At 39.8% G+C, this 25,733-nt stretch overlaps 1 protein-coding gene across 3 annotated transcripts in view; it reads left to right on the top strand.

The window, feature by feature from the left end:
• Window positions 1-342: 342 nt before the first annotated feature.
• The window catches only part of LOC115220837 (protein adenylyltransferase SelO, mitochondrial), a 39,434-nt gene continuing 14,043 nt past the window's right edge, over window positions 343-25,733 (top strand). For 2 of the 3 annotated variants that reach the window (XM_036510545.1, XM_029791016.2), the window contains exons 1-11: window positions 344-944; window positions 10,554-10,692; window positions 12,088-12,233; window positions 14,683-14,806; window positions 15,945-16,060; window positions 18,284-18,387; window positions 20,225-20,397; window positions 21,264-21,295; window positions 22,823-23,017; window positions 24,152-24,272; window positions 25,331-25,488. In XM_036510545.1, coding sequence (XP_036366438.1) covers window positions 415-944; window positions 10,554-10,692; window positions 12,088-12,233; window positions 14,683-14,806; window positions 15,945-16,060; window positions 18,284-18,387; window positions 20,225-20,397; window positions 21,264-21,295; window positions 22,823-23,017; window positions 24,152-24,272; window positions 25,331-25,488 — 1,838 coding nt within the window. In that variant the 5' untranslated portion in view covers window positions 344-414. Of the gene's footprint in view, window positions 945-10,553; window positions 10,693-12,087; window positions 12,234-14,682; window positions 14,807-15,944; window positions 16,061-18,283; window positions 18,388-20,224; window positions 20,398-21,263; window positions 21,296-22,822; window positions 23,018-24,151; window positions 24,273-25,330; window positions 25,568-25,733 lie in introns of all 3 variants that reach the window. The other variant, XM_036510546.1, reaches the window with a different exon arrangement.

Here is a 25,733-nt window from a genome sequence, read left to right as displayed (position 1 = left end):
AAGAAGACTGTGTCAGTTGTTGACTGCCATGACACTGTATCCTTTAAGGCCCTCATGCTTTCCGAAATCCGTCGAAACTACACCTGATTATATATGCACTTTAGATGAGTTGTAGTGCACCTGAGCACTGTACACAATGTTTATTATTATTATTATTAAGACATTTATACTACAGAGCCAAAGCCGGTTTTAGCCGGGTTGGTAACGAAAGGGTTAAGTCTAAAGAAACGTTAATTCAACGTTGAATATCTGAAGCCACCGGCCAAATGGGTGTTTACGTAATTAACACCGTCTTCCTTTAAAACAGCTGGCAGCTAATTAGAGTGGCTAATAACAAAGCAAGGGAGGTAATTCTTGAGTCAAGGTCTTGCTTAAAACGTTCTGTTTATTGGTTAAACGCCATTAGTTTCCTGCATGTTTGGGCGCTGTTTGACACGGTTGAGGCCGATACGGAACGTCCGGATATGCTTCTTGAGCAAAACTGAACCCTGTTACTGCTGCCTCTCACAAGAACAAGACCCTGCGGCTGCTAAAACTTGTCCGTTTGTATCGCTCAATACTATCAAGTCGCTACACACTGCTATTGCATATTTTTGTTCATGTCAACCCCAGAAAGAACTTAGGATGAGGCAGCTGAATTTCGATAACCAGGCACTCAAGTGCCTGCCGTTTGATCCTTCGGACGATGTGAAAACGCAAAGACCCGTTCCTAATGCGTGTTTTTCCAAGGCACAACCGACCCCTGTCGAGAACCCGGTGATGGTTGCTTATTCTTCGTCTGCTTTAGCCCTGCTGGGGTTAAGTGTTGAGGACATTGAGACAAATGAGGCCGTGGAATATTTCAGTGGAAATAAAATAATGAAGGGTTCGGAACCAGCTGCCCATTGCTATTGCGGGTATCAGTTTGGTCTATTTTCGGGTCAACTCGGAGACGGAGCTGCTATGTAAGTATCAAAGCACTTTATTATAAAGTTATATAACTTCTGAACGAATCTCTTTCCCTATTGTTTTTTTTTTATTCATCTGTCAAACCTTTTTTTTTAGAAACCATAGTATTCAATATTAAGTTATAATAAATTCAACAGTTGTAAAAGTAATTTACAAAAGAAATGTAGGCAATCTTTCGTCTCTAGTAGACCTTTCCGTCGATTTCCGTAAAAATTTTTTTTTTCTTTTACATATGGGCTTGCGGGAACTTTTGAAGTAATGAGAGTGAAAGAGACTAAGAGAAAGCGATTGTATGACGAGGGAAGTTCTTTTGAAGTTACCGTGCATGGGAGCATTGATGTACATGTGTGTGTGTGTGTGTGTGTGTGTGTTTAATGGGGTGTGGGAGACAGACAGTATGTTGTGTAATCGACGGAAAGGTCTACTAGAGACGAAAGATCGCCGAAAAGTAATTAGCGAATTATATAGTCATTTTACCAGTGACGGAATATCTATTCAAAGATACTTGGTATTGTTACGAGTGAACATGGTAAGCTGACGGTGGTCTGTGTCGACAAACAATAAACAGTGAAGTTAATGAGTTTAAAATACGTTTGTATGACATGGGGAGAAGTGGCATAGAACAAAGCCCTTCTGATGAGAGAAAAACAAGTCGTTGTTTATTTCTGTTGACCTTGTCATTTAAAGGTTTTAAAGCGGTGACCACCTCGTCTTTGTTTATTATTGGCGAAGAGGATTTAATGTGTCCTAAATTATTAGGACTTGTTCTCAAACGATGGCTCCGCAGCGCTCTGTTGCGCAGCTAGGCGTGTCTAGGTGAGCTGCGGATTTATAAAAATGTAATTAAAAGCTTTTAGAAAATCTATCTTCCAGAATTAAGAAAAAAAAGCGTGTTGTTCGTGAGTTTGTGATGAGGAATTATAATCAATTAGTATAAAGTAAACAATAGCTTTCTGTAGTTTTCTTTCAATGTTTAGCTTTAAAAACAGCTGTTGTTTTTAAAACTTGCAGTGCGCTTCTAATTTCCGTACAAAATGCTCCAATAATGTTTTTGCTTCGGCTCCAATGCGTCGCGATTTCAAAATAATTGTTAATCCCTTTGTGTGATTGAAGGACATTCGACTGCTAGTTCTAGCGACCGTCGCTTCCCTCCTTGTTATTACTAATCATCATCAGCGTTTTGTGTTCGCTTTTCCCTGTCGGCACGGGTTAGACAAAACTTTCAAGAAGTGTTTTATGGCCCGATGCTTTTCCTATCGCCAACTCTTCCTATAACACGCAGGGACAGTAACCTCATTTGGTACTCCGTAACGATATCCTTTATTTATTTCATGACTGCGGCCATGCTGTGGCACTGCCTTGTAGATTTTTTTCATCTGAGTCGTGGCGATATTTATAAAACATTTTTTCCAAAACATTATTTAGAAGACTTTTGGGGCCTTCTTACAAGAATGGGAGTTATTTACCCACTCTGGAGGATCGCGGGTTTAGTCTAAAATTAGTTTAAGGAACTTTTATTTCCCATATTTTAAAAATGAAACCCAATCTAATACATACTCTAAAATTAGCATAGTCTTAGGAATTTTCTAATTAGCAATGGTTTGTATCATAAGAAATTACTGTAAGACAATCATATATCAAAAACTTTATTAAAGAAATAAATGATGTAATTAATACAATTAAACAGCCAACTTAAGTAAGGGAGAGAACTTGCCAGGCAGGTGATAGATCAATTATTAAAGGAAAGTAGGAATCAGTTTCTTTTCTTTCAGAAAAATAGGAAAATAAATATCATGGGATCGTAAATTTAGTCAAAGTTAACAGTTTTAGTATAACCCCAATCTGATATTAGATTTTGTTGTTTATACAATTCAGCATTAGTAATAAACTCACAAATTAAACTTTTCTCTTTGAATGATGAAGTTTATTAATCGGGGGGACAGGTAGAGCAGGACTTTGTGGAATGATACCTATTTCTTTATTACCCACAAGGGGCTAAACACAGAGGGGACAAACAAGGACAGACAAACGGATTAAGTCGATTACATCGACCCCAGTGCGTAACTGGTACCTAATTTATCGACCCCGAAAGGATGAAAGGCAAAGTCGACCTTGGTGGAATTTGAACTCAGAACGTAACGGCAGATGAAATACCTATTTCTTTACTACCCACAAGGGGCTAAAAACAGAGGGGACAAACAAGGACAGACAAACGGATTAAGTCGATTACATCGATCACAGTGCGTAACTGGTACCTAATTTATCGACTCCGAAAGGATGAAAGGCAAAGTCGACCTCAGCAGAATTTGAACTCAGAATGTAACAGCAGACGAAATACAGCTACGCATTTCGCCCGGCGTGCTAACGATTCTGCCAGCTTGCCGCCATCAATAATAATACCACTATGGTTGTTAATTAAAGAATCTCCCGCTTGAGAAACAGTATTGTCATGGAATGAAGAATGAGATCTAAATGAGTGTTATTGCGATGCTCTACTGAATCAGCTATTGGTAGTCTGACTCTGTAAGCTTAACTATTTCATCTGGAGATGTCAGGCACCCTGACAAATCATGCAGTGAGAGAGTCTCTATTACTCCACCTCTTTCACGAATAACAATATTCTTGTCGTTATATCCAAGAAGTAAGATGGCAGAATTGTTAGCAAGCCTGACAAACTGCTTTGTGGCATTTCATCTGTCTTTACGTTCTGAGTTCAAATTCCACCAAGGTCAACTTCGCCTTTCAACCTTCCAGGACAAATGAAATAAGTGCTGGTCAAGTACTGGGGATGGTGTAATCAACTAGTCTCCACCCCAAAAGTTTCAGGTCTTATGCCTACAACAGAAAGAATTATCTTCCAGCAGTGCATCCTTTAATAAAGGATCACTTTTGAATATGTCCCTGTTTTTTTTCAAATAAAGATAAGGCCAGGAAAAATTAGTCAAGAAGCTAGAGAGACACCAACTGAAGAATGGTATCCAAGAAGAAAGAAAAGATGGTGAGGAATCTAATTGATAGAAGCTGAGAGAATTGAATAAATCAAACAAAATAGTTCAATAAGAGCATCATCCTAGTATGATTCTGGAAGATTCTAACAAAATTAACGATTCAGGCTCCTTACACTGTCTCATTGGTTTTCTTGTATTACATTACTTCTTGGGTTGATAATAAAGAGATGGTTCTGTTTTGCCTAATTCTGTGTTTTAGGAGATTTTGCACTACACACATTTTTTTTCTCTCCTTGTTTTTTCTGTGCCCCTTTCTGTAAAAGAGCGTAGGCTCGAAACGTAAAAGACTTTTTCTATTCCTGAGCATTATACTAATACATCTGTTTGTTTTGTACACCACCTGTCTTCGTCTTTTGTTTTTTTTTCATAAACTCTCCCTATATATATATATATATATATATATATATATATATATGTATGGCCGTTTGCCAGCTCTGTCTGGCACCTGTGCAGGTGGCACGTAAAAAACACCCACTACACTCGCGGAGTGGTTGGCGTTAGGAAGGGCATCCAGCCGTAGAAACACTGCCAGATCTGACTGGGCCTGACGAAGCCTTCCAGCTTCACAGACCCCAGTTGACCCGTCCAACCCATGCTAGCATGGAAAGCGGACGCTAAATGATGATGATGATGATATATATACGACGGGCTTCTTTACACATAAATTGAACTCTTTTATCTGTGTGTATGTCGTTAGGAGTCCCAACTACAGAAAATAGCTGTTTGATCCATCTAATAATGGTTTAAGAGATATCAGTGCAAGAAAGAACAAAAAGGTAACATAAGTATTCATCAAACACCTCTCAAAGATATTTCTTGCAAGATACCAACTGTTTGTCTCCCACAGAAACCAAGGAAATATATTCTATCCCCTGAATAATCTTTACAAAATGTTGATTTGTAGAAGTGTAAAACTTAGGTTTAGTTTAGAATATATTTAGGCATAGGAATGGCTGTGTGGTAAGTAGCTTGCTTATGAACTACATGATTCCAGGTTCAGTCCCACTGCATGGCACGTTGGGCAAGTGTCTTCTACTATAGCCTCGGGCCGACCAAAGCCTTGTGAGTCCCCGTAACTTAGCTGTTCGGCAAAGGAGACCGATAGAATTAGTACTAGGCTTTCAAAGAATAAGTCCTGGGGTCGATTTGCTCGACTAAAGGCGGTGCTCCAGCATGGCCACAGTCAAATGACTGAAACAAGTAAAAGAGTAACCATAACAGATTTTTTGAAACTCTTTAATAGAAAATGGAAAGTGTTTTTTTTTTAGTTGTGTTTTGTCGTTTATCTTTACTCTTTTACTTGTTTCCGTCATTTGACTGTGGCCATGCTGGAGCACTTGCCTTTTAGTCAAGCAAGTCAACTCCAGGACTTATTCTTTGTAAGCCTAGTAGTTATTCTATCGGGCTCTTTTGCTAAACCGCTAAGTTACGGGGACGTAAACACTCCAGCATCGGTTGTCAAGCGATGTTAGGTGGGACAAACACAGACACACAAACACACACACACACACACATATATACGATGGCTTTCTTTCAGTTTCTGTCTACCAAATCCACTCACAAGGCTTTGGCCGGCCCGAGGCTATAGAAGACACTTGCCCAAGGTGCCATGCAGTGGGACTGAACCCAGAACCATGTGGTTCGTAAACAAGCTACTTACCACACAGCCACTCCTATGCTTATTTACATGTGTAACAATCTTCTCAGACATAGGTGACAGAATTTATTGTGAATGCATTGAAGAAACTTATTATCTGTTTGAACCAAACAACTTAGAGACAAGACATCAGCTCATGCATTCTCTTTTCCACGACATAAAAAAAAAAACTAAAACTAGTGGCAGAAACTTTGAAGTTTCCAACATAATAGTTTGACGTTTGTTATTGTTAATTTAAAAGATTTATAAAACATCAATTGTATACCTTGTTGGTCTGTAATGAGAGCAAGATATCTCTCCAGGAAGTAGTGTTGTATAAACACTCAACAGCTGTGCTAGCATCTTGGAGTTCAATAGAAGGCTACAGCAATTCACCTTTGGAAAGGGTACAAGAGTAAAAAGTAACAGAACACTGTCCTTGTAATAATACTCCAACTAAAGTAGCATCTAATATAGTCTTTTTAAATGTAAATAATCTAGATGTGAATAGTATGGAGGTAAATATTTTCAAGGCGGCGAGCTGGCAAAAACATTAGCATGCCAGGTGAAATGCTGAGCGGTATTTTGTCTGCCGCTACGTTCTGAGTTCAATTTCCGCCGAGGTCGACTTTGCCTTTCATCCTTTCGGGGTCGATTAAATAAGTACCAGTTACGCACTGGAGTCGATATAATCGACTTAATCCGTGTGTCTGTCCTTGTTTGTCCCCTCTGTGTTTCGCCCCTTGTGGGTAATTAAGAAATAGGTATTTCGTCTGCTGCTACATTCTGAGTTCAAATTCCGCTAAGGTCGACTTTGCCCTTCATCCTTTCGGGGTCGATTAAATAAGTACCAGTTACACACTAGGGTCGATATAATCGACTTAATACCTAAGTCTGTCCTTGTTTGTCCCCTCTGTGTTTAGCACCTTGTGGGAAGTAAAGAAATAGGTAAATATTTTCTGTGTCGGCTTTCATATTTTTGAAAACAGTAACAGGTTCTTGAAGAATGAGAAAGATGACATATTCACTAAGAGTATTAACATTATCATTATCTTCATATATCCATTTCCCCTACCTGTATGGGTTAGATGAGTTGTCAAAATCCAAGTCAGTTTTTCATTACGATCTATTACTTTCCTAGATCAGTCAGGGAACCTCATCTTACTTATAGTTGCTTCCCATTACATTTGACTGTGGCCATGCTGGAGCACCGCCGTTTAGTCAAGCAAGTCAATGCCAGGACTTATTCTTTGTAAGCCTAGTACTTATTCTATCAGTTTCTTTTGCCAAACCGCTAAGTTACGGGGACGTAAACACTCCAGCAACTCTTTCGAAAACTGAAAATTTTCAGGCATTTAATAGGAAGCAACTTATCAGGAGCAGGTGATTATTTTATGCTCTTAAATACAATAATCAGAGTAATTGATGTTTGTTTTATTGATGACACACTTTTCACTAGAAAGATTTGTGTTCAGATTTTCTTCACATCACATTTAATGTCTTTAGATTTCTGTCATAATCTTCTAAAGAGTTGCTACATGCCATAATGTTGTCTAAATCTGAGCATGTAAATTCAAGGTCACTTTGTGAGATAATTTGGTTCATCACTTGTTGAAAATATCCCATATCATTCATAAGGTTGAATGGATTTCAGTATATTGAAACTATTGTCCTTAGGTTTATAAAACAATATAAGGTTGGTCTGTTAATCCCCACTAGACATGTTTCATACAGACCTTGCTAAAATGCAAATGTTGAGGTAGAGTTTGGGTTAGTTCATGAATCACAGGGGCTGGAAAAGCACCAAGGAGAGTGTAGTTAGTGGTTCAGAAATCAGTTATCCGGTGTCCCCCTTTTTTTTTTTTTGTTATTAGTACACGAGTACTTTATAGTAAGTTACTCAGTTCTCTTATATCTTCTTTGAAAAATTAGTTTATTCCTTGTGTGACGAATTTGCATCCCCAAAGTCCATCCCCTCCTCACCATGGTGGGGACGCTGGAAACGGGTAGTGTCAGAGCTATGCTGTCGGGAACTTTGGTTCCTGGTAGGGTCACCCAAGGCAGATTGGTCTGACACCGAGTGGTATTAGGGCCACAACCCGGCAGACGGGGCTCTGGTGAAAATCCTCGGAGTGTCTGTTTCGGCAACCGGCGGCTCCTCGGTCGTTCTGTCCTTGCGTCTGCGGACAATCTGCGGCAAACAGGATGTCTCTACATGCAGGATTGTTGGGGACCGCTTGTGAAATCCACATATTCCCACGAAACTTCTTCCATGAGTAGAAGAAGCCGACTCAACCTGCCCAGGGTGAATGTCGCCACAAATACAAATACAAGTGACGAATTTGCGATCACTGACACAATACTTTTGAGCTCATGTAGCAAAAGGTTTGGTGACCTGAGTGAAATCAGTGGAAAGTGTAACAGGGGGGAATCTTCAGGCAAGCAAGACTTTACAAACACTAGAGGGGTTTCAGGATCATTAAATTCAAATGCCCCTGGAGATGGCTGAGGCTTGTAATACTTTCTGCATATTACATCCAAGCAAAGACTGAGTATAATCAACAGTGTTGTTTGAACATATTACTGGAATTCACAAACAAAACTATGTTGCTGCCATTGCAACATTACTACTGAATGGTTTTATGGACTAAATTCTTTTGTTTAGCAATAATTAGCTTGGCTAAACTGTCACTGTTTATACTGTCAACTAAAACAAGTGTACAAGGCAAAAATAAAATGTTCTAATAAGGCTAAAACAAATTAATGCTTTGAAGATTGGTTCAGGACTGGATTTGTCATATTATTTTTGCACCTTTTTATTCCACTTTTGTGACATGTGACATTTTTTTGCTGTACATTTTCTGTGGTCATGTTTATACCCCATCACACACATACAAACACACACATTTTTTTTGTTCCTTCTCGAGCTATGCCTGGCTCATAAGGGCCGGTTTCCCGGTTTCCTTGGCGTATAGGTTCCCCACCTTGACAGGACACCGGTCCGTCGCAGGTGAGCTGCAAGATGCAGGAGGAAAGAGTGAGAGAAAGTTGTGGCGAAAGAGCCGGCAGAAGTTCGCCATTACCTTCTGCCGGAGCCGCGTGGAGCTTAGGTGTTTCGGTCATAAACACACACATCACCCAGTCTGAGATTCAAACCCTCAATCCCTCGACCACGAGTCCACTGCTCTAACTACTAGACCATGTGCTTCCACAACACTAACATTTTGTGAAATAGCTGCTGAAATAATTTCCAGTTTAGTGTCCTGTTTTGTAACACTAGCAGCATTTACAAAGACATCGTGGTTATAGGCCGGAAATTTGGGGTAAGAAAGTAGACGTTACCACCAATGCTAATACTTGACTGATACTTTTATCAACCATGACAGGAGGAAAGGCTAAGTTGACCTTTGTGGAATTTGAACTCAGAACTCAGAGAGCCAGAACAAACATCTCACAGCATTTTGCCTGTTGCCCTAATAATTCTGCCAGCCCCTTGCCCTATGTGTGTGTGCGACTTTGTGTTGTGTTTCCTTCCCACCACTATTTGACAAGTGTAGGTTTGTTTACATCCCATTAACTAAGCAGTTCGGCGAAAGAGAGCAATAGAATAAATAGCAAACTTAAAAAGAAAGTACTGGGGTCGATCAGTTCAATTAAACCCTTCAGGACGATGCCCCAGCATGGCCACAGACTAATGACATAAAGCAAAAGAGAGTGCTCTACCATTACTTGATACATTAACTATTGAAGAAGTATTGAAATATCAAGGCCACGAGCTGGCAGAAACGTTAGCACGGCGGGCGAAATGCTTAGCGGTATTTCGTCTGCCGTTACGTTCTGAGTTCAAATTCCGCCGAAGTCGACTTTGCCTTTTATCCTTTCGGGGTCGATAAATTAAGTACCAGTTACGCACTGGGGTCGATATAATCGACTTAATCCGTTCGTATGTCCTTGTTTGTCCCCTCTGTGTTTAGCCCCTTGTGGGTAGTAAAGAAATAGGTATTTCATCTGCCATTATGTTCTGAGTTCAAATTCCGCTGAGGTCGACTTTGCCTTTCACTCTTTTCAGAGTCGATAAATTAAATACCAGTTACGCACTGGGATCGATGTAATCGACTTAATCCATTTGTATGTCCTTGTTTGTCCCTTCTGTGTTTAGCCCCTTGTGGGTAGTAAAGAAATAGGTATTTCGTCTGCCGCTACGTTCTGAGTTCAAATTCTGCTGAGGTCGACTTTGCCTTTCATCCTTTCGGGGTCGATAAATTAAGTACCAGTTACGCACTGGAGTCGATGTAATCGACTTAATCCGTTTGTCTGTCCTTGTTTGTCCTCTCTGTGTTTAGCCCCTTGTGGGCAGTAAAGAAATAGGTATTTCATCTGTCATTACACTCTGAGTTCAAATTCTGCCGAGGTCGACTTTGCCTTTCATCCTTTCGGGGTCGATAAATTAAGTACCAGTTACGCACTGGGGTCGATGTAATCGACTTAATCCCTTTGTCTGTCCTTGTTTGTCCCCTCTGCGTTTAGCCCCCTTGTGGACAATAAAGAAATTAGAAATATTGAATCGCAAGGAAATGTAAATAATTGTATACCGATGTCTCCTGAGATGAAGCAGTGACTAATGTTTAGGTCAGATTCCTTCATGAAAGTCACTATGTCGCTTTCCATTCAGCTCACTTTTGTTTCTATAAAGACCAGAAATCATGTGAAGATGGCTCCTCTGTTATTTCCAACCCTCTGCTATGTCGGGTCTTCATTGACATGGCTGTTGCGTAATTGTTTTCAATGTTCTGTGTTAACTTGCAATAATCAACTGTGAAAGTTATATGGGAGGTAACTCTACTGAAATAAATCGCACTTACTTCCCTTTAAAAAATTCTTTGCAAATGGCATTAATTCGTAACAGTATCAGCTGAAATGACACAAAAAATTCAATTTTTTTTTTTTTTTGTTCTTTCCAGGTATCTTGGTGAAGTTATAAACGATAAGAGTGAACGATGGGAAATACAACTGAAAGGGGCTGGCCTTACACCATTCTCTCGTGGTGCCGATGGCAGGAAAGTACTACGCAGTAGTATACGAGAATTTTTATGCAGTGAGGTAAAATTGTTTCTGAATTAACAAACACCTTGATATAAATAAAAAAAATACAAAAAAACTAACATAGTTGATTAATTACTAAACTTCACGAAATTGTAGCATTAGTACAAATCCTCAAAGGGTAGCTATAGCAGCCAACTCTCCCTCCTGTCATAGTCTGAAAGTAAATTTCCTGTTTGACTGTATTTGATGGTATTCGAATTGTTTAATCAACTGAACTACCTACTAACTGAATTATATTGCAAGTGGTTGAGTATTCCACAGACATTTATACCTGTAAGTCAAGCAGTAAATTTTGGGTAAGAAATTATACCTGTAAGTCAAGCAGAATCAGCCACAGTATGTGTTAAGTGTGGCTGATTGAATTACACATACAATCCATCTAAGAGGCTTCCACGCAGTTTCCATCTATTCAGTTTGACTCACAAGGTTTAGGTCAAACCTGAAGTTGTGGTAAAAGATATTTGTCAAATTTAAGGCATATTCATTCAAATTGTTTTGAATTAATCATACACTATCTCATAGCTTCAAGATCTTGGATGATATGGTTATTTTCTATTCAAAATAACATAGTAGGATAGGTGTGAAATGCCAGATCTAATAAGTTTGAATATAAAACAAGTAGAATATTTGGGCCAGATATGGCTGGTTTAAATGCCAAAGGGTTAATATTTAAACATTCTTAGAACAACACTATGTACAAAACCAAATATATGGCACCCTAGGCATAACACCAACATGAACTTCCAACTTGTTGTCTCTTGAGGTCTCTGGGTGAGACTTGGAGCCAACTTGTACAAATACAAAGAAAAAGTCAATCATATAATAATAATAATAATTTTTTTTTTTTACTGCCCACAAGGGGCTAAACACAGAGAGGACAGACAAACGGATTAAGTCGATTACATCGACCCAGTGCATAACTGGTACTTAATTTATCAACCCAGTGCATAACTGGTACTTAATTTATCGACCCCGAAAGGATGAAAGGCAAAGTCGACCTCGGCGGAATTTGAACTCAGAACGTAACGGCAGACGAAATACCACTGAGCATTTATTATTATTATTATTATTATTATTATTATTATTATTTTATTATTATTATTTATTTTGTTTTGTTTTGTTTTATTTTGTTTTATTTTATTTTTTGTTTTTTTTTTATCCTTTCTACTAAAAGCACAAGACCTGATATTTGTGGGGAGGGGACTGGTCAATTACATCGACCCCAGTGTTTCACTGGTAGTTAAGTTATTGACCCCGAGAGGATGAAAGGCAAAGTCGACCTTGGCAAGAAGAAGAAGTAAAGCCAAAAATTTTAAAAAAAGTTCTGTTTCCTGATTTCCTGCTATTTTTACTTCAAAACACAAATTTATACAGGTTCCCATTATTTTTCAGGCTTTTCATTACCTGGGTATTCCAACCACCAGGGCCGGAACATGTATAACATCAGACTCTACAGTTGTAAGAGATATTTTCTACTCGGGCAACCCTATCCACGAAAAATGTACGATTGTCCTCCGTATTGCTCCAACGTTTCTCCGGTTTGTACTTAACTGCTTTAATATAAAATGGGGTGAAAGTTAGTTTCTCATTATTTTCATGGATTTCACAAGCACCATGGGGATCAACCAGAATGTGTAACTCATCTTTTTGGCCTATTTGCTTATTTTATGTTGTAGTGAGAGTAAAAGGAAGTATCACCATTGCCAATATATATATATATATACATATATATATATATATCTACACTCTCGGAGTGGTTGGCGTTAGGAAGGGCATCTGTAGAAACACTGCTAGATCTGACTGGCCTGATCTGACTGGCCTGGTGCAGCCTTCGGGCTCCCCAGACCCCAGTTGAACCGTCCAACCCATGCTAGCATGGAAAGCGGACGTTAAATGATGATGATGATGATGATGATATATATGCCGCCTTGGCTGGCTAGGGCTGCCTCGACTGGCTCCAGTGCCAGTGGTACATAAAAAGCACCATCCGAACATGGCCGATGCCGGACCCCCCTGGCACCTGTGCAGGTGGCACGTAAAAAGCACTATCCGAACGTGGCCGATGCCAGCGCCACCTTGGCTGGCTTTCGTGCCAGTGGCACGTTAAAAGCACCAACCAATTGTGACCGATGCTGGACGCCCCTGGCACCTGTGCAGGTGGCACGTAAAGAGCACCCACTACACTCGCGGAGTGGTTGACGTTAGGAAGGGCATCCAGCTGTAGAAACTCTGCCAGATCAGACTGGAGCCTGGTGCAGCCTCCTGGCTTCCCAGACCCCGGTCGAACCGTCCAACCCATGCTAGCGCGGAAAACGGACGTTAAACGATGATGATGATGATGATATATATGTGTACTTTTAAAATCACAGCTTTTTCATCCACACGATCCAGTCTTATCTCCATTTTTATACACACAAAATCAAAATAGATCTCTGTCTGTTTTGGCAGTGAGTTTTCAGTTATTTGATCAACTGAACCACCTGTTCATTGAATAAGAGTGCAAGTGGCTGAGTATTCCACAGACATGTATACCCTTAATGCAACTCTCAGGTGGGATCAGTGTGTTTCAGTGCAACAAAACTGGACCTTTCCATTGCAGGTAAAATCCAGTTGATTGGCTTCTGTGCAGTTTCATTCACAAAGCTTGGATTTTACCAGTAATATCATCATCATCATCATCGTTTAACATCCGCTTTCCATGCTAGCATGGGTTGGACGATTTGACTGTGGACTGGCGAAATGAATGGCTGCACCAGACTCCAATCTTAATCTGGCAGAGTTTCTACAGCTGGATGCCCTTCCTAATGCCAGCCACTCCGAGAGTTTAGTGGGTGCTTTTACATACCACCAGCACAAGGGCCAGTCAGGCTGTACTGGCAATGGCCACACTCAAATGCAGTTTTTTTTATGTGCCACCTGCACAGGAGCCAGTCCAGCGACACTGGCAACGACCTCACTCATGCCAGTAAGGCAACATTAGTAACGATCATGCTTGAATGGTGCTTTTTACGTGCCACCGGCACGGAAGCCAGTTAACCACTCTGGCAACGATCACGCTCGGATGGTGTTCTTAGCGCTCCACTAGCACGGATACCAGTCATCGAATTTAAGGCACTTGCTCTAGATACCAAGTAGTGGGACTGAATGTGGTACCTCGTCATTGTGAAGACAGCTTGTAAGTGATTCAACTTTGCTGTATTCACGTATATACACTGGCTGTATGTATGTGTGAATATAATAAAATACACACATCAGGGAAATACATCACATGTTTGTCTGGTTGATTCTGGTGCTATTCACAAAAGCATTCAAGTAGTTATTAAAACAAATTAAAAGCTATGACATAAGCCTATATGAAACTAATAAATCTTTAGATAAAACTTTGAAATCTTGGACATATAGCAAATATCCTCATTGTACAAATTCATTTCATCAGTTCTTCAAATCATCAGAAACTGTTTGTTGTCTAACAGAATCCTAACTGAGGTATCACAATTAAATCCGTGTTGGTATAGTTAAATATAGGATAATTAAATTAGTGTTAATAAGGTTGATAAGACAACACATTATGCCCAAATGGAATGAAATATGTCATTTTTTTTTGTATATCATTGGAGGTATATTCTGTTGTCTAAAGGCAGTGACAATACCTTTCAAAGTGCCCAGTTGGGATAAACAATGAACTTTATATATGTTTAAGTATCATTCACCACCAAGTTTAGGAGAATCTGCAAAGATTATAGAGACTTCCCCTCTGTTTCTAGCTTATAAAATCAAAACATGAGCTATAGAGCAATATAATTTAATTGTTTAGTGCCCAGTTACGCCTTGTTGAGTGTTTAATGTGGTGCCTTGATATCTTATGTTATTAAATGTTATTAAATATTCATCACATATTTATTAATAAACAACTATACTTGTGCATGTGTGTGTGTAATCCATTCTTTAAAGTATCTAAATTGATTCAATTTTTTTTTTTTTGTCAAGGTTTGGATCATTTGAAATTTTCAAAGAAGAAGATGATCTAACCAAGCGATCTGGACCCAGCACTGGCAACAAGGAGCTATTATTTCAGTTGTTGGATTATTCAGTCAAGTCTTTTTATCCTGAGGTGAGTTCATTACTCTTCTCCTCTACCTATATATATATATATATCATTGTCGTCATCATTTAACATCCATTTTCCATGATGGCATGAATTGGATGAATGGCCAGGCTCCAATTGTCTGTTTTAGCATGATTTCTATGGCTGGATGCCTTTCCTAATGCCAACCACTTTACAGAGTTGTACTGGGTGCTTTGTATGTGCCACTGGCATGGCTGCATTGACATAGCACTAGCACAAGTGCATTGTACTATGGCACCAGTAATAGAGAGATTGCATTGCCCTGGTACAACTAAAGATTCTAAACTAAATAATTTTATATATTTTCTGCTTTCTTGGGTATATTTTGTTGAGAAACAGTTAACATAGACACAGGAGTGGCTGTGTGGTAAGTAGCTTGCTTACCAACTACACGGTTCCAGGTTCAGTCCCACTGTGTGGCACCTTGGGCAAGTGTCTTCTACTATAACCTCGGGCCAACCAAAGCCTTGTGAGTGAATTTGGTAGAGGGAAACTGAAAGAAGCCCGTCGTATATATGTATATATATATATATATATTATATATATATATATATATATTATATATATATATATGTTTGTGTGTCTGTGTTTGTCCCCCCAACATCGCTTGACAACCGATGGCGGGTTTACGTCCTTGTAACTTAGTGGTTCGGCAAAAGAGACCGATGGAATAAGTACTAGGCTAACAAAGAACAAGTCCTGGGGTCGATTTGCTCAACTAAAGGCGGTGCTCCATCATGGCCACAGTCACATGACTGAAACAAGTAAAACAGTTAACATAGATGCTGTTTGTTATATTCTTATATTTATTTCTTTATTACCCACAAGGGGCTAAATATAGAGGGGACAAACAAGGACAGACAAATGGATTAAGTTGATTACATCGACCCCAGTGCGTAACTGGTACTTAATTTATCGACCCCAGAAGGATGAAAGGTAAAGTCGACCTTGGCGGAATTTGAACTCAGAACGTAACAGCAGACAAAATACAGCTACGCATTTCGCCCGGCGTGCTAACGGTTCTGCCAGCTCGCCACCTTATTTTCTTATATTCTTATATTGTTTTTCTATTTGTTTTGAATTGATATTGCATTTTACTCTCTGATTTATTCCTGTCTCTCAGATCTGGTCAGAACATCAGAATGACAAACAGCAAATGTATTTGAACTTCTACAAAGAAATCGTAAAAAGGACAGCAAAACTGGTGGCGGCATGGCAATGCGTTGGCTGGTGCCATGGGTAAGATCTTAATGAGATTTCTTCATTGGATCAAAGGAGGGTGGGTCTGATTAACCCTTTCGTTACCAAACCGCCCAAAGCCGCCTGAAAAAAATTTTGGTCAATGTGACCAAACCGACCAAACCCGCCCGAATTTACCTATTCATATTTAAATGAGAATATCAGAGCAAATCTCTTTAGTACATTCATGAAAACACGTGATTATGTTTCGTAAACAGTTCATCTACAGTTTTGTACAACGATCGACGTGTAATTTTAATTCCCTGAATTTTGGGAGATTTTTTTCCACATTAATATGTTTATAAGTAAGAAAGTTACAGTTATTTAACGAAACGAGCCTAGATTCATGATTATTTTAGAATTTAATTGGAACTCATGAGGGGTGTACTTTGGTCAGAAATATAGTAACGAAAGGGTTAAAGGCTGAAAAGTATAAGGTATGGGAAGTTAAATATTCCCATATTACTTGCTTCCTATTCCCATTTCGAGGTGGAAGTCATATAAATTAAAGTGTTCTGTCCAGAAACAACAGTATATCTTTTCATCAATATACCTTCAAGTGGAGGCACGTGGCTTAGTGGTTAGGGTGTTGAACTCATGATCGTAAGGTTGTGGTTTCGATTCCTGGACCGGGCGATGCGTTGTGTTCTTGAGCAAAACACTTCACTTCACGTTGCTCCAGTCCACTCAGCTGGCAAAAATGAGTAACGCTGCGATGGACTGGCGTCCCATCCTGGTGGGGAATTTCTACGCCACTGAAACCAGGAAACCGGCCCTTATGAGCCTGGCATGGCTCGAGAAGGAACATTTATCCTAATATACCTTCATAGATATATATTATATTTGATGGCATGTAAGATACTTTTTGTTTCTTTTTTCAAAAATTTATCACAAAATCTACCCCAGGCCTTATGTGCAAAGTTGGGCCTATATTATAAGGTGGCGAGCTGGCAGAAACGTTAGCGCCCCGGGCGAAATGCTTAGCGGTATTTCGTCTGACGTTACGTTCTGAGTTCAAATTCCGCCGAGGTCGACTTTGCCTTTCATCCTTTCGGGGTCGATAAATAAAGTACCAGTTTCGCACTGGTGTCGATGTAATCGACTTAATCCATTTGTCTGTCCTTGTTTGTCCCCTCTATATTTAGCCCCTTGTGGGTAGTAAAGAAATAGGTATTATATGCTTTAATGCACTAAATATGGACAAAATACTGAAGGACAATCTCAGAACACTGAACCTTATGGGGGAGATGATGAAGGACCAAGATATCTGGTGCCTTGCTGTACTCAAGAAGACCCATCCTCCACAGCAAACATGATAATGCCATTCCCCCTGCTGGAAAGGATTGGCCTGCAAAGAGCCCTTTGCCAGTGCCATGTAAAAAGCCCTCATGCTGGTGCCGCTTAAACGCCCTCATGCCAGCATCATGTAAAAGCACCCATGCCAGCACCGCATAGAAGCACCCATACCAATGCCACATAAAAAGCACCCAGCATACTCACTCTGTAAAGTGGTTGGCATTAGGAAGGGCATCCAGCTGTGGAAACCAAACCAGATCAGACTGGAACCGGGTGCAGCTCTCTTGCTTGCCAGCTCTGGTCAAACCATCCAACCCATGCCAGCATGGAAAAGAAGGTGGAAGTGGAGGAGGAGGAAGAGGAGGATGCATTGCTGAAATTGGAGAATGCTTAATATGCCCATCCATCTTTTACACCATTAACCCTTTCACATTTGAACTAGCCATATATTTCTTTAATACCCAGAAGGGGCTAAACACAGAGGGGACAAACAAGGACAGACAAAGGGATTAAGTCGATTACATCGACTCCAGTGCGTACTTAATTTAATCGACCTCGGCGGAATTTGAACTCAGAACGCAACGACAGACGAAATACGGCTATGCATTTCGCCCGGCGTGCTAACGTTTCTGCCAGCTCGCCACCCTATACCAACCCAAATATTCTACTCATTTTATCTTCAAAACAGTCGTATCTGGCCTCTCACACCCTCTAGGGTGTCTTTCCAAAAATAAGCAATCACACCATCAAAATCTCAAAGCCACAGGATAATGCAGGATTAATTCAAAATGATATGATTTACACTTAACACAGTAATCTGAATGCTAAAGGGTTAACTACAGCATCAAACTGATCCCTTGACATTTATTCCTCTTCCTTTATTTCCTTTATGTTTCGTTATCCAATATTTCCCTCTTTTCTCTGCAGTGTATTGAATACAGACAATATGAGTATCTTGGGTTTAACAGTCGACTATGGACCATTTGGATTCATGGACAGATTTAATGACGATTTCATTTGTAATTCATCTGGTTAGTAACAATTCTGTTGTTTATTTGCCTTTATTTTCATTGTTATAGGTAATTGCTCTTAGATTACGGCACTATGCTCTTTTCACTCTTTTACTTGTTTCAGTCATTTGACTGCGGCCATGCTGGAGCACCACCTTTAGTCAAGCAAATCGACCCCAGGACTTATTCTATCGGTCTCTTTTGCTGAACCGCTAAGTTACAGGGACATAAACACACCAGCATCGGTTGTCAAGCGATGTTGGGGGACAAACACAGACACACAAACATATACACACACATACATACATACATACATATATATATATATATATATATATATATATACACACACACACACACACACATATATACGATGAGCTTCTTTCAGTTTCCGTCTACCAAATCCACTCACAAGGCTTTGGTCAACCCAAGGCTATAGTAGAAGACACTTGCTCAAGGTGCCACGCAGTGGGAATGAACCCGAAACCATGAGGTTGGTAAGCAAGCTCCTTACCACACAGCCACTCCTGCGCCTATATATATATCATAAAAACTATATGAAGTTTTTATGATATAAAATCTCCAAGGTAGTCTTTGCTACATTTATCATATTTATTTATATATCAAAAGCCTGTATAATGGGCACGTCTTCTATGTAGTTTTTGTGTAGTATATCTAATTATATATAGTTGTATGTAATGTATGTAGTTATATGAAGTGGCTCTGTGGTAAGGAGTTTGTTTTCTAACCACATGCTTCTGGGTTCAGTCCCACTGTGTGACATCTTGGGCAAGTATCTTCTTTTATAGCTCTGGGCTGACCAAAGCCATGTGAGTGGATTTGGTTGACAGAAACTGAAAGAAGCCCATCATATATGTGTATGTATGTCACTATCTCCTTGCCTTGACATCACTTGACATTTGTAAATGAATGTCACCTTCATACAAACAGCATCCTTCATTTCCCAGTCTTCCAGGAAAACATGTCTGGTTATGGGGAAATTTTACCTTCTTTGGGAAGGCATCTGCTCATAGAAAATCCACCTCAACGAAATTCTGTCCCACTGCGTGTGAGCACGGAAAAGTGGGTGTAAAAACAATGATGATGATGATAGTGGTGGTGGTGGTGATGATGATGGTATGTTGTGTATGTAGTTATGCAGATATGTAGTGGCATTCAAGACAGGCTGCCCCTGGGAACTCCTCTATGCTGATGACCTTGCACTTATAGCTGAATCACTATCTGAACTAGAGAAGAAGTTTCAGGTATGGAAGCAAGGTCTAGAATCAAAGGGCTTTATAGTTAACCTAGCAAAAATCAAAGTCATAGTAAATAGGAAGGCAGACAAATCACAAATCCCCTCAGGTAGATGGCCCTGCTCAATCTGTAGAAAAGATGTTGGTAGAAACTCTACTTTCTCTCTATTTGGGCAAGTGTCTTTTATCATAGCCTCAGATTGATCAAAGCCTTGTGAGTGAAAATAGACTGGAAACTGTATGGAAGCCTGGCAAATTAACTGTACACGTTTTTGAAAGTCCAGTTTTGTCACTAATTCTACTTGAGAGAATTACATCAAGGGTCCAAACACCATGCCAAAACAGATCTCACTGGTGCTGGTACCGCACGAAAAGCACCCGGTCCACTCTGTAAAGGGTTGGCATTAGGAAAAGGCATCCAGCCACGAAACCCATGCCAAAACGGACCTCACCTGTGCTGGTGCCACGTAAAATTACGCCCAGCCCACTTTGTAAAGTGGTTGATGTTAGAGAGGAAAAAAGAGCATGTGTATGTTTAAGCATTTCATTCCACTTGGTTTATCCCTTTGCATCATACTCAGTTTTTCCCTCCTGAATTTTAGATGGAGAAGGCCGATACTCTTACAGTAAACAGCCAGAGATCTGTAAATGGAACTGTCGCAAACTGGCAGAAGATATCCAAGAAGCTGTGCCACTTGACAAGACTTTGCCCGAGTTGGAAAACATCTTTGATAAAACATTTAATGACGAATACTTTGGAATGATGAAGAAAAAGGTTGGCAGTTTCACTTTGTTTCTGTTACTCTATTTCCCCTCACCCTACAAATATATATATGTGTGTGCTAGGGCGGCGAGCTGGCAGAATCGTTAGCACGCCGAGCGAAATGCTCAGCAGTATTTCGTCTGTCGCTACGTTCTGAGTTCAAATTCCACCGAGGTCGACTTTGCCTTTCATCCTTCCGGGGTCGATAAAGAAAGTACCAGTTATGCACTGGGGTCAATTTAATCGACTCAATCGCTTTGTCTGTCCTTGTTTGTCCCCTCTATGTTTAGCCCCTTGTTGGCAATAAAGAAATATATATGTATATGTATATATTCATGTATATTGGGTTGTCTGGAAAGTTTGTGCCGATTTTTAAAGAGAAAAAAGAAAAAGGTCAATAAATACTTGCCATTACATTTTTAATCAACCAGATATGAACCATTTTGTTGCACAATGCGTCTCCATCTTTCCTTTAACTTGAAAATACCCTCTTCCCAGAATTGAGGTGATTTCATGGCAAGGAATTCATCTAGGTATCTCTCTCTCTCTCTCTCTTTCTCTCTCTCTCTCTCTCTCTTTCTCTCTCTCTCTCTCTCTCTCTCTCTCTCTCTCTCTCTCTCTCTCTCTCTCTCTCTCTCTCTCTCTCTCTCTCTCCAATAGTTTCTACAACTACCTTCTTACAAAATCTTCAATTCTCATCTGACACTAATTGTCCAAATCACATCCTTAATTCCTCTCACAGCATAATATACACCACTTCAGTTTAACTCTTATTTCATTCTTACCAACCAGACCATTGTTAACCTAATCTCTTTTTAGTGACTGTTTATGGATATGGTCCTGTTTCTGATTGTTGTTTCTCTTTTTCTTTTCACCAGCTTGGCTTCCAAAAAGACCACAAAGAGCTGAAGTAAGTTGTTTGGTGCCAGATTACCTTCTACACAGCTTATGTCTGCATAGCTTCCAACTGATACCATTTCATTCTTTATTCTAAAACCTAACCCTTCTAGAATAACATGGCTTAGCCAGACCAACATTCCAAATTTTCCCCCCAACCATGCATGTGATAGACAATCTACTCAAGTCTTATTTGTTACCGTAACAACTCTATACAGTTCTTAGAGAACAGACAGTACCAGGATTCATAGGCAGGACTTCCTTAATCAGTCTGAATGCTTTCACACTGTTTCTTAAATTATTACAGATTATCAGGCCTCTTTTATCTAATAAGGCACTTGTGCTGTTCTAGGATGAGACAAAAGTAAGGGGTTTGCCAAAACAAAATGCAGAAATACTAAGTGTTTCTTAGCTTTACTGTATTTAAAGTAGATTTTATTATTTAAAAACTCTTAAAGAGGATCCTAGCAGGATTTAAATAACCAATCATGGAAATCAATTTGATTTTTATCAAATGCACTTCATTAGTCAAAATTTCTGTTATGGGAGAAGTGAGGCCATTGCTCCTTATATCAATTCCATAGAAGATATTTATCTGATCAAATGCCCCTATGAGCAAGGGGATTCTAGCTGTGACCACATCTTTTTTTTAAACTTATTATCTAAATGTGTCCATTCTGTTAGGGTGTGATTTGCAAAATATTTGGCTACTATTTCTTGGAAGTTAAACAGCACAGCTCCCATGACTTCAGGAAACATTTTTTCACGCTGAGAGTTGCTGAAGCATGGAACAAACTGCCGGCATCAGTTGTTAGTTGTCGGAGCACTGCATCCTTCAAAACTTCCATGCTTCCTTAGATTCGCCAACACTACACCTGATTTTCTCCCCTCCATACACACACAAGCATGTATCTGACTCGTACATTGTTCGCTTTCCAGACTTTAGACGCACTTTCTGACAAGTTGTGGTGCACCTGAGCACTGTATACAATAATTTCATTATTATTATTATTATATGGAGACTTCTTTGATTATCTCATTAGTGTTTTAGTTTACATAAATAGTATATGTATCTGTGAAGGCACATGGCTCAGTGGTTAGAGCGTTGAGCTTACGATCATGAGGTTGTGAGTTCAAATCCCGGACCGGGCTGCGTGTTGTGTTCTTGAGCAAGACACTTTATTTCATGTTGCTCCAGTTCACTCAGCTGTAGAAATGAGTTGCGACGTCACTTATGCCAAGCTGTATCGGCCCCTTTGCCTTTCCCTTGGGGTAACATCGGTGGCGTGAAGAGGGGAGGCCGGTATGCATGGGCGACTGTTGGTCTTCCATAAACAACCTTGCCTGGACTTGTGCCTGGGAGGGTAACTTTCTAGGTGCAATCCCATGGTCATTCTTGACCGAAGGGGATCTCAGCATATGTATCTGGATTCTATATCTGCTTTAGATTATTTTTTATTTCTAAGTTTGTAAGTTTATTTCTAAAACATTCTTTTAGCAGATAAAGTATTTTTTGATTCAAACAATCTTTTTATTACAGCAATATTGTTAAAGATCTTCTTAAAACTATGTCCTCAACTGGAGCAGATTTCACAAACACTTTCCGTTTCCTGAGTAAATTAGCTGTTCCAGGAGGGGAAGGCAATGGCCTTGATGAAGCACTTGAATACCTTGTTTCAAACTGTTCAACCATTGAAGAACTTAAAGCTGACTGCCAGCTTCGAGTGAACTCAAGGTATGCTCTCTCTCTCTCTCTCTCTCTCTCTCTCTCATTTCTGGTCAAAGCAGACAGGGGAGATAACCCTACCTTTAAATTATATAGTGTTAACACAATGGAAAAAAATATAACTTGTGAGTATTAACATTGCATATGTTAACACTAATTTGAATATAATTTTTTTTGAGTGCTTAACCTTATTTTTCAATAAATACAGCTCACCAAAATTTTGTGAACCAAATTTGGTTGTCAAGAATTAAGGAAACCTGTTGGGTGTATAAAATATGTGTGTGTGAGCGTGTCTTTGTCTCTCTCTGTGTTTTCACATTGACAGCATTTGTGCAAATAACATTGTTTATGTCACATACAATCAAAAAGTCTGGTAGTTTGGCAATTCAACATGTGAATATCTTACTTGAAAACAAGTTTTGTCCAGCCAATGCCAGCAAGGGAAAGCCAATAAAAAAACTACAATAACAGTTTGTTATTTTATGTTTCCTACATCTAGGAATGTGGAGGCACATGGCCTAGTGGTTAGAGCAGCGGACTCGCAGTCGAGGGATCGCGGGTTCGAATCTCGGACCGGGTAATGTGTGTGTTTATGAGCGAAACACCTAAGCTCCACGCGAATCCGGCAGAAGGTAATGGTGAACTTCTGCTAACTCATTCACCACAACTTTCTCTTACTCTTTCCTCCTGCATCTTGCAGCTCACCTGCGACGGACTGGCGTCCCGTCCAGGTGGGGAACCTATACGCCAAAAAACCAGGAAACCGGCCCTTATGAGCCAGGCATGGCTCGAGAAGGAACAACAACCAACATCTAGGAGAGGATATCATAGATGGAAACTAAAAGATTCCTGTCATATATTCGTGTGTGTGGGTGTGACTGTCTCCTTGCCTTGACATCGTCTAATAGTTGTAAACATTCCAATCTTCCATGAAAACATGTCTGATGTTGTGGGAGTTATTACTTTGCTTGGAAATAAATGAGTGTTGGTGACAGGAGGGGCATCCAGTCATAGAAAACCCACCACAACAAACTCTGACTGACCCATACAAGCACAGAAAAGCGGATGCTAAAATGATGAAGGTAATTATGATATCTGCTCAAATTTTGATCCCTTTTTTTTATCTTTTCTCTCTCTATTTAGAGATTTTAACTTAATTTTGGCAATTGCTCAAACCAACCCAGACATTTTAACACAACTTGGACCGGAGGTTCGTAAAGTTTTTAAAGAGTTGGAAAGAATTGAAAATGCCAGGAAACTTGCTGTGAGTTATGAAAATTTAATTTTCTTTTCTTTTTTCCATATTTCTTTTTGACATAAATATTGTTCAAAAACCAAAAAAGTAGGAGAGTTGTGGTGGCTGGTTGAAGCATTTCATAAACTCTTATCTTTATTTATTTTGTTAATAGTAGTGTATGTTGTTATGTATCAAAGCATCTCATCTAAAATATGGTCACTGGTACTTCACTACATATTTAACCCATTAGCATTTAAACCGGCCATACCTGACCAAAATAATCCACCTGTTTTATGTTCAAACTGACCAGAGCTGGCCTCTCACACCAACCCTACAATATCATTCTAACTATTAACAGCTGCCTCATCAAAATGCATGAATAATTTAAAACAATCGTCATCATCATCGTTTTACATCCGTTTTCCATGCGAGCATGGGTTGGATGGTTCAACCGGGGTCTGGGAAGCCAGGAGGCTGTGCCAGGCTCCAGTCTGATCTGGCAGTGTTTCTACAGCTGGATGCCCTTCCTAATGCCGACCACTCCGTGAGTGTAGTGGCCTTGCAAGTCACATGATAATCTTCTTCATATTGCCCTATGATCCTCTGTATTCCTTTTACATTATTCCCCCCCCTTCGTCTTTCCTTAACATGTGACCCAGCCCCTTCATCCCATTTGTCTTCACAGCATCTATCACTGGCTCTTTTACTCGTTTCAGCCATGCAGCTGTGGTCATGCTGGAGCACCTTTGAACCATTCTTTTCATTTTCAGTCATGAAGGAACTTTACTATATTTTATATCATTTAAGATTTTTACTCGGTACCGATTCCACATAAAATGCACTCATGCTAGGGCCATGTTAAAAGCACTGGTACCACATAAAAAGTACCCAGTACGCTTTGTAGAGTGGCTGGCATTAGGAAGGGCATCCAGCGATAGAAACCATGCCAGAACAGACAATGGGGCCGGATGCAGCCCCTGGCCTTACTAGCTCCAGTCAAACCATCCAACCCATGGCAGCATGGAAGGTGGACGTTAAATGATGATAAAAATTTAATTTCTATTTTGTTTTGTCTTTTTAATTAGGACAGGTCTCAGGAAGAGAAGGAACAGAGTGACAAGACAGAATGGAAGGCATGGTTGGAGCAATATCTTCAGTTATTGCAGACTGAAGCCAGTGAAGAAGACGATTTGGAAGGATTCTGCAAGAAAAGGGTTCACCTTATGAATAGCGTCAATCCAAGGTATTATATTGTCCCCATAGTATCTAGTTACAACCATGAATGTTTTAGCATGATAGATTTCAATATAAACATTTTACAGCAAGTAATATTTAATGGCATATTTGGAATATCCCTTGTATCCAACTTGACATGGCTGTCTTTTGCCGAACCACTAATTTACGAGGATGTAAACACACCAGCATTGGTTGTCAAGCAATGTTAGGGGGACAAACACAGACTCAGAAATATATATACACACACACATA

This window comes from Octopus sinensis, linkage group LG17 (assembly GCF_006345805.1).
Source record: "Octopus sinensis linkage group LG17, ASM634580v1, whole genome shotgun sequence".
Lineage (NCBI taxonomy): Eukaryota > Metazoa > Mollusca > Cephalopoda > Octopoda > Octopodidae > Octopus > Octopus sinensis.
This window is presented reverse-complemented; position numbering and strand designations above follow the sequence as displayed.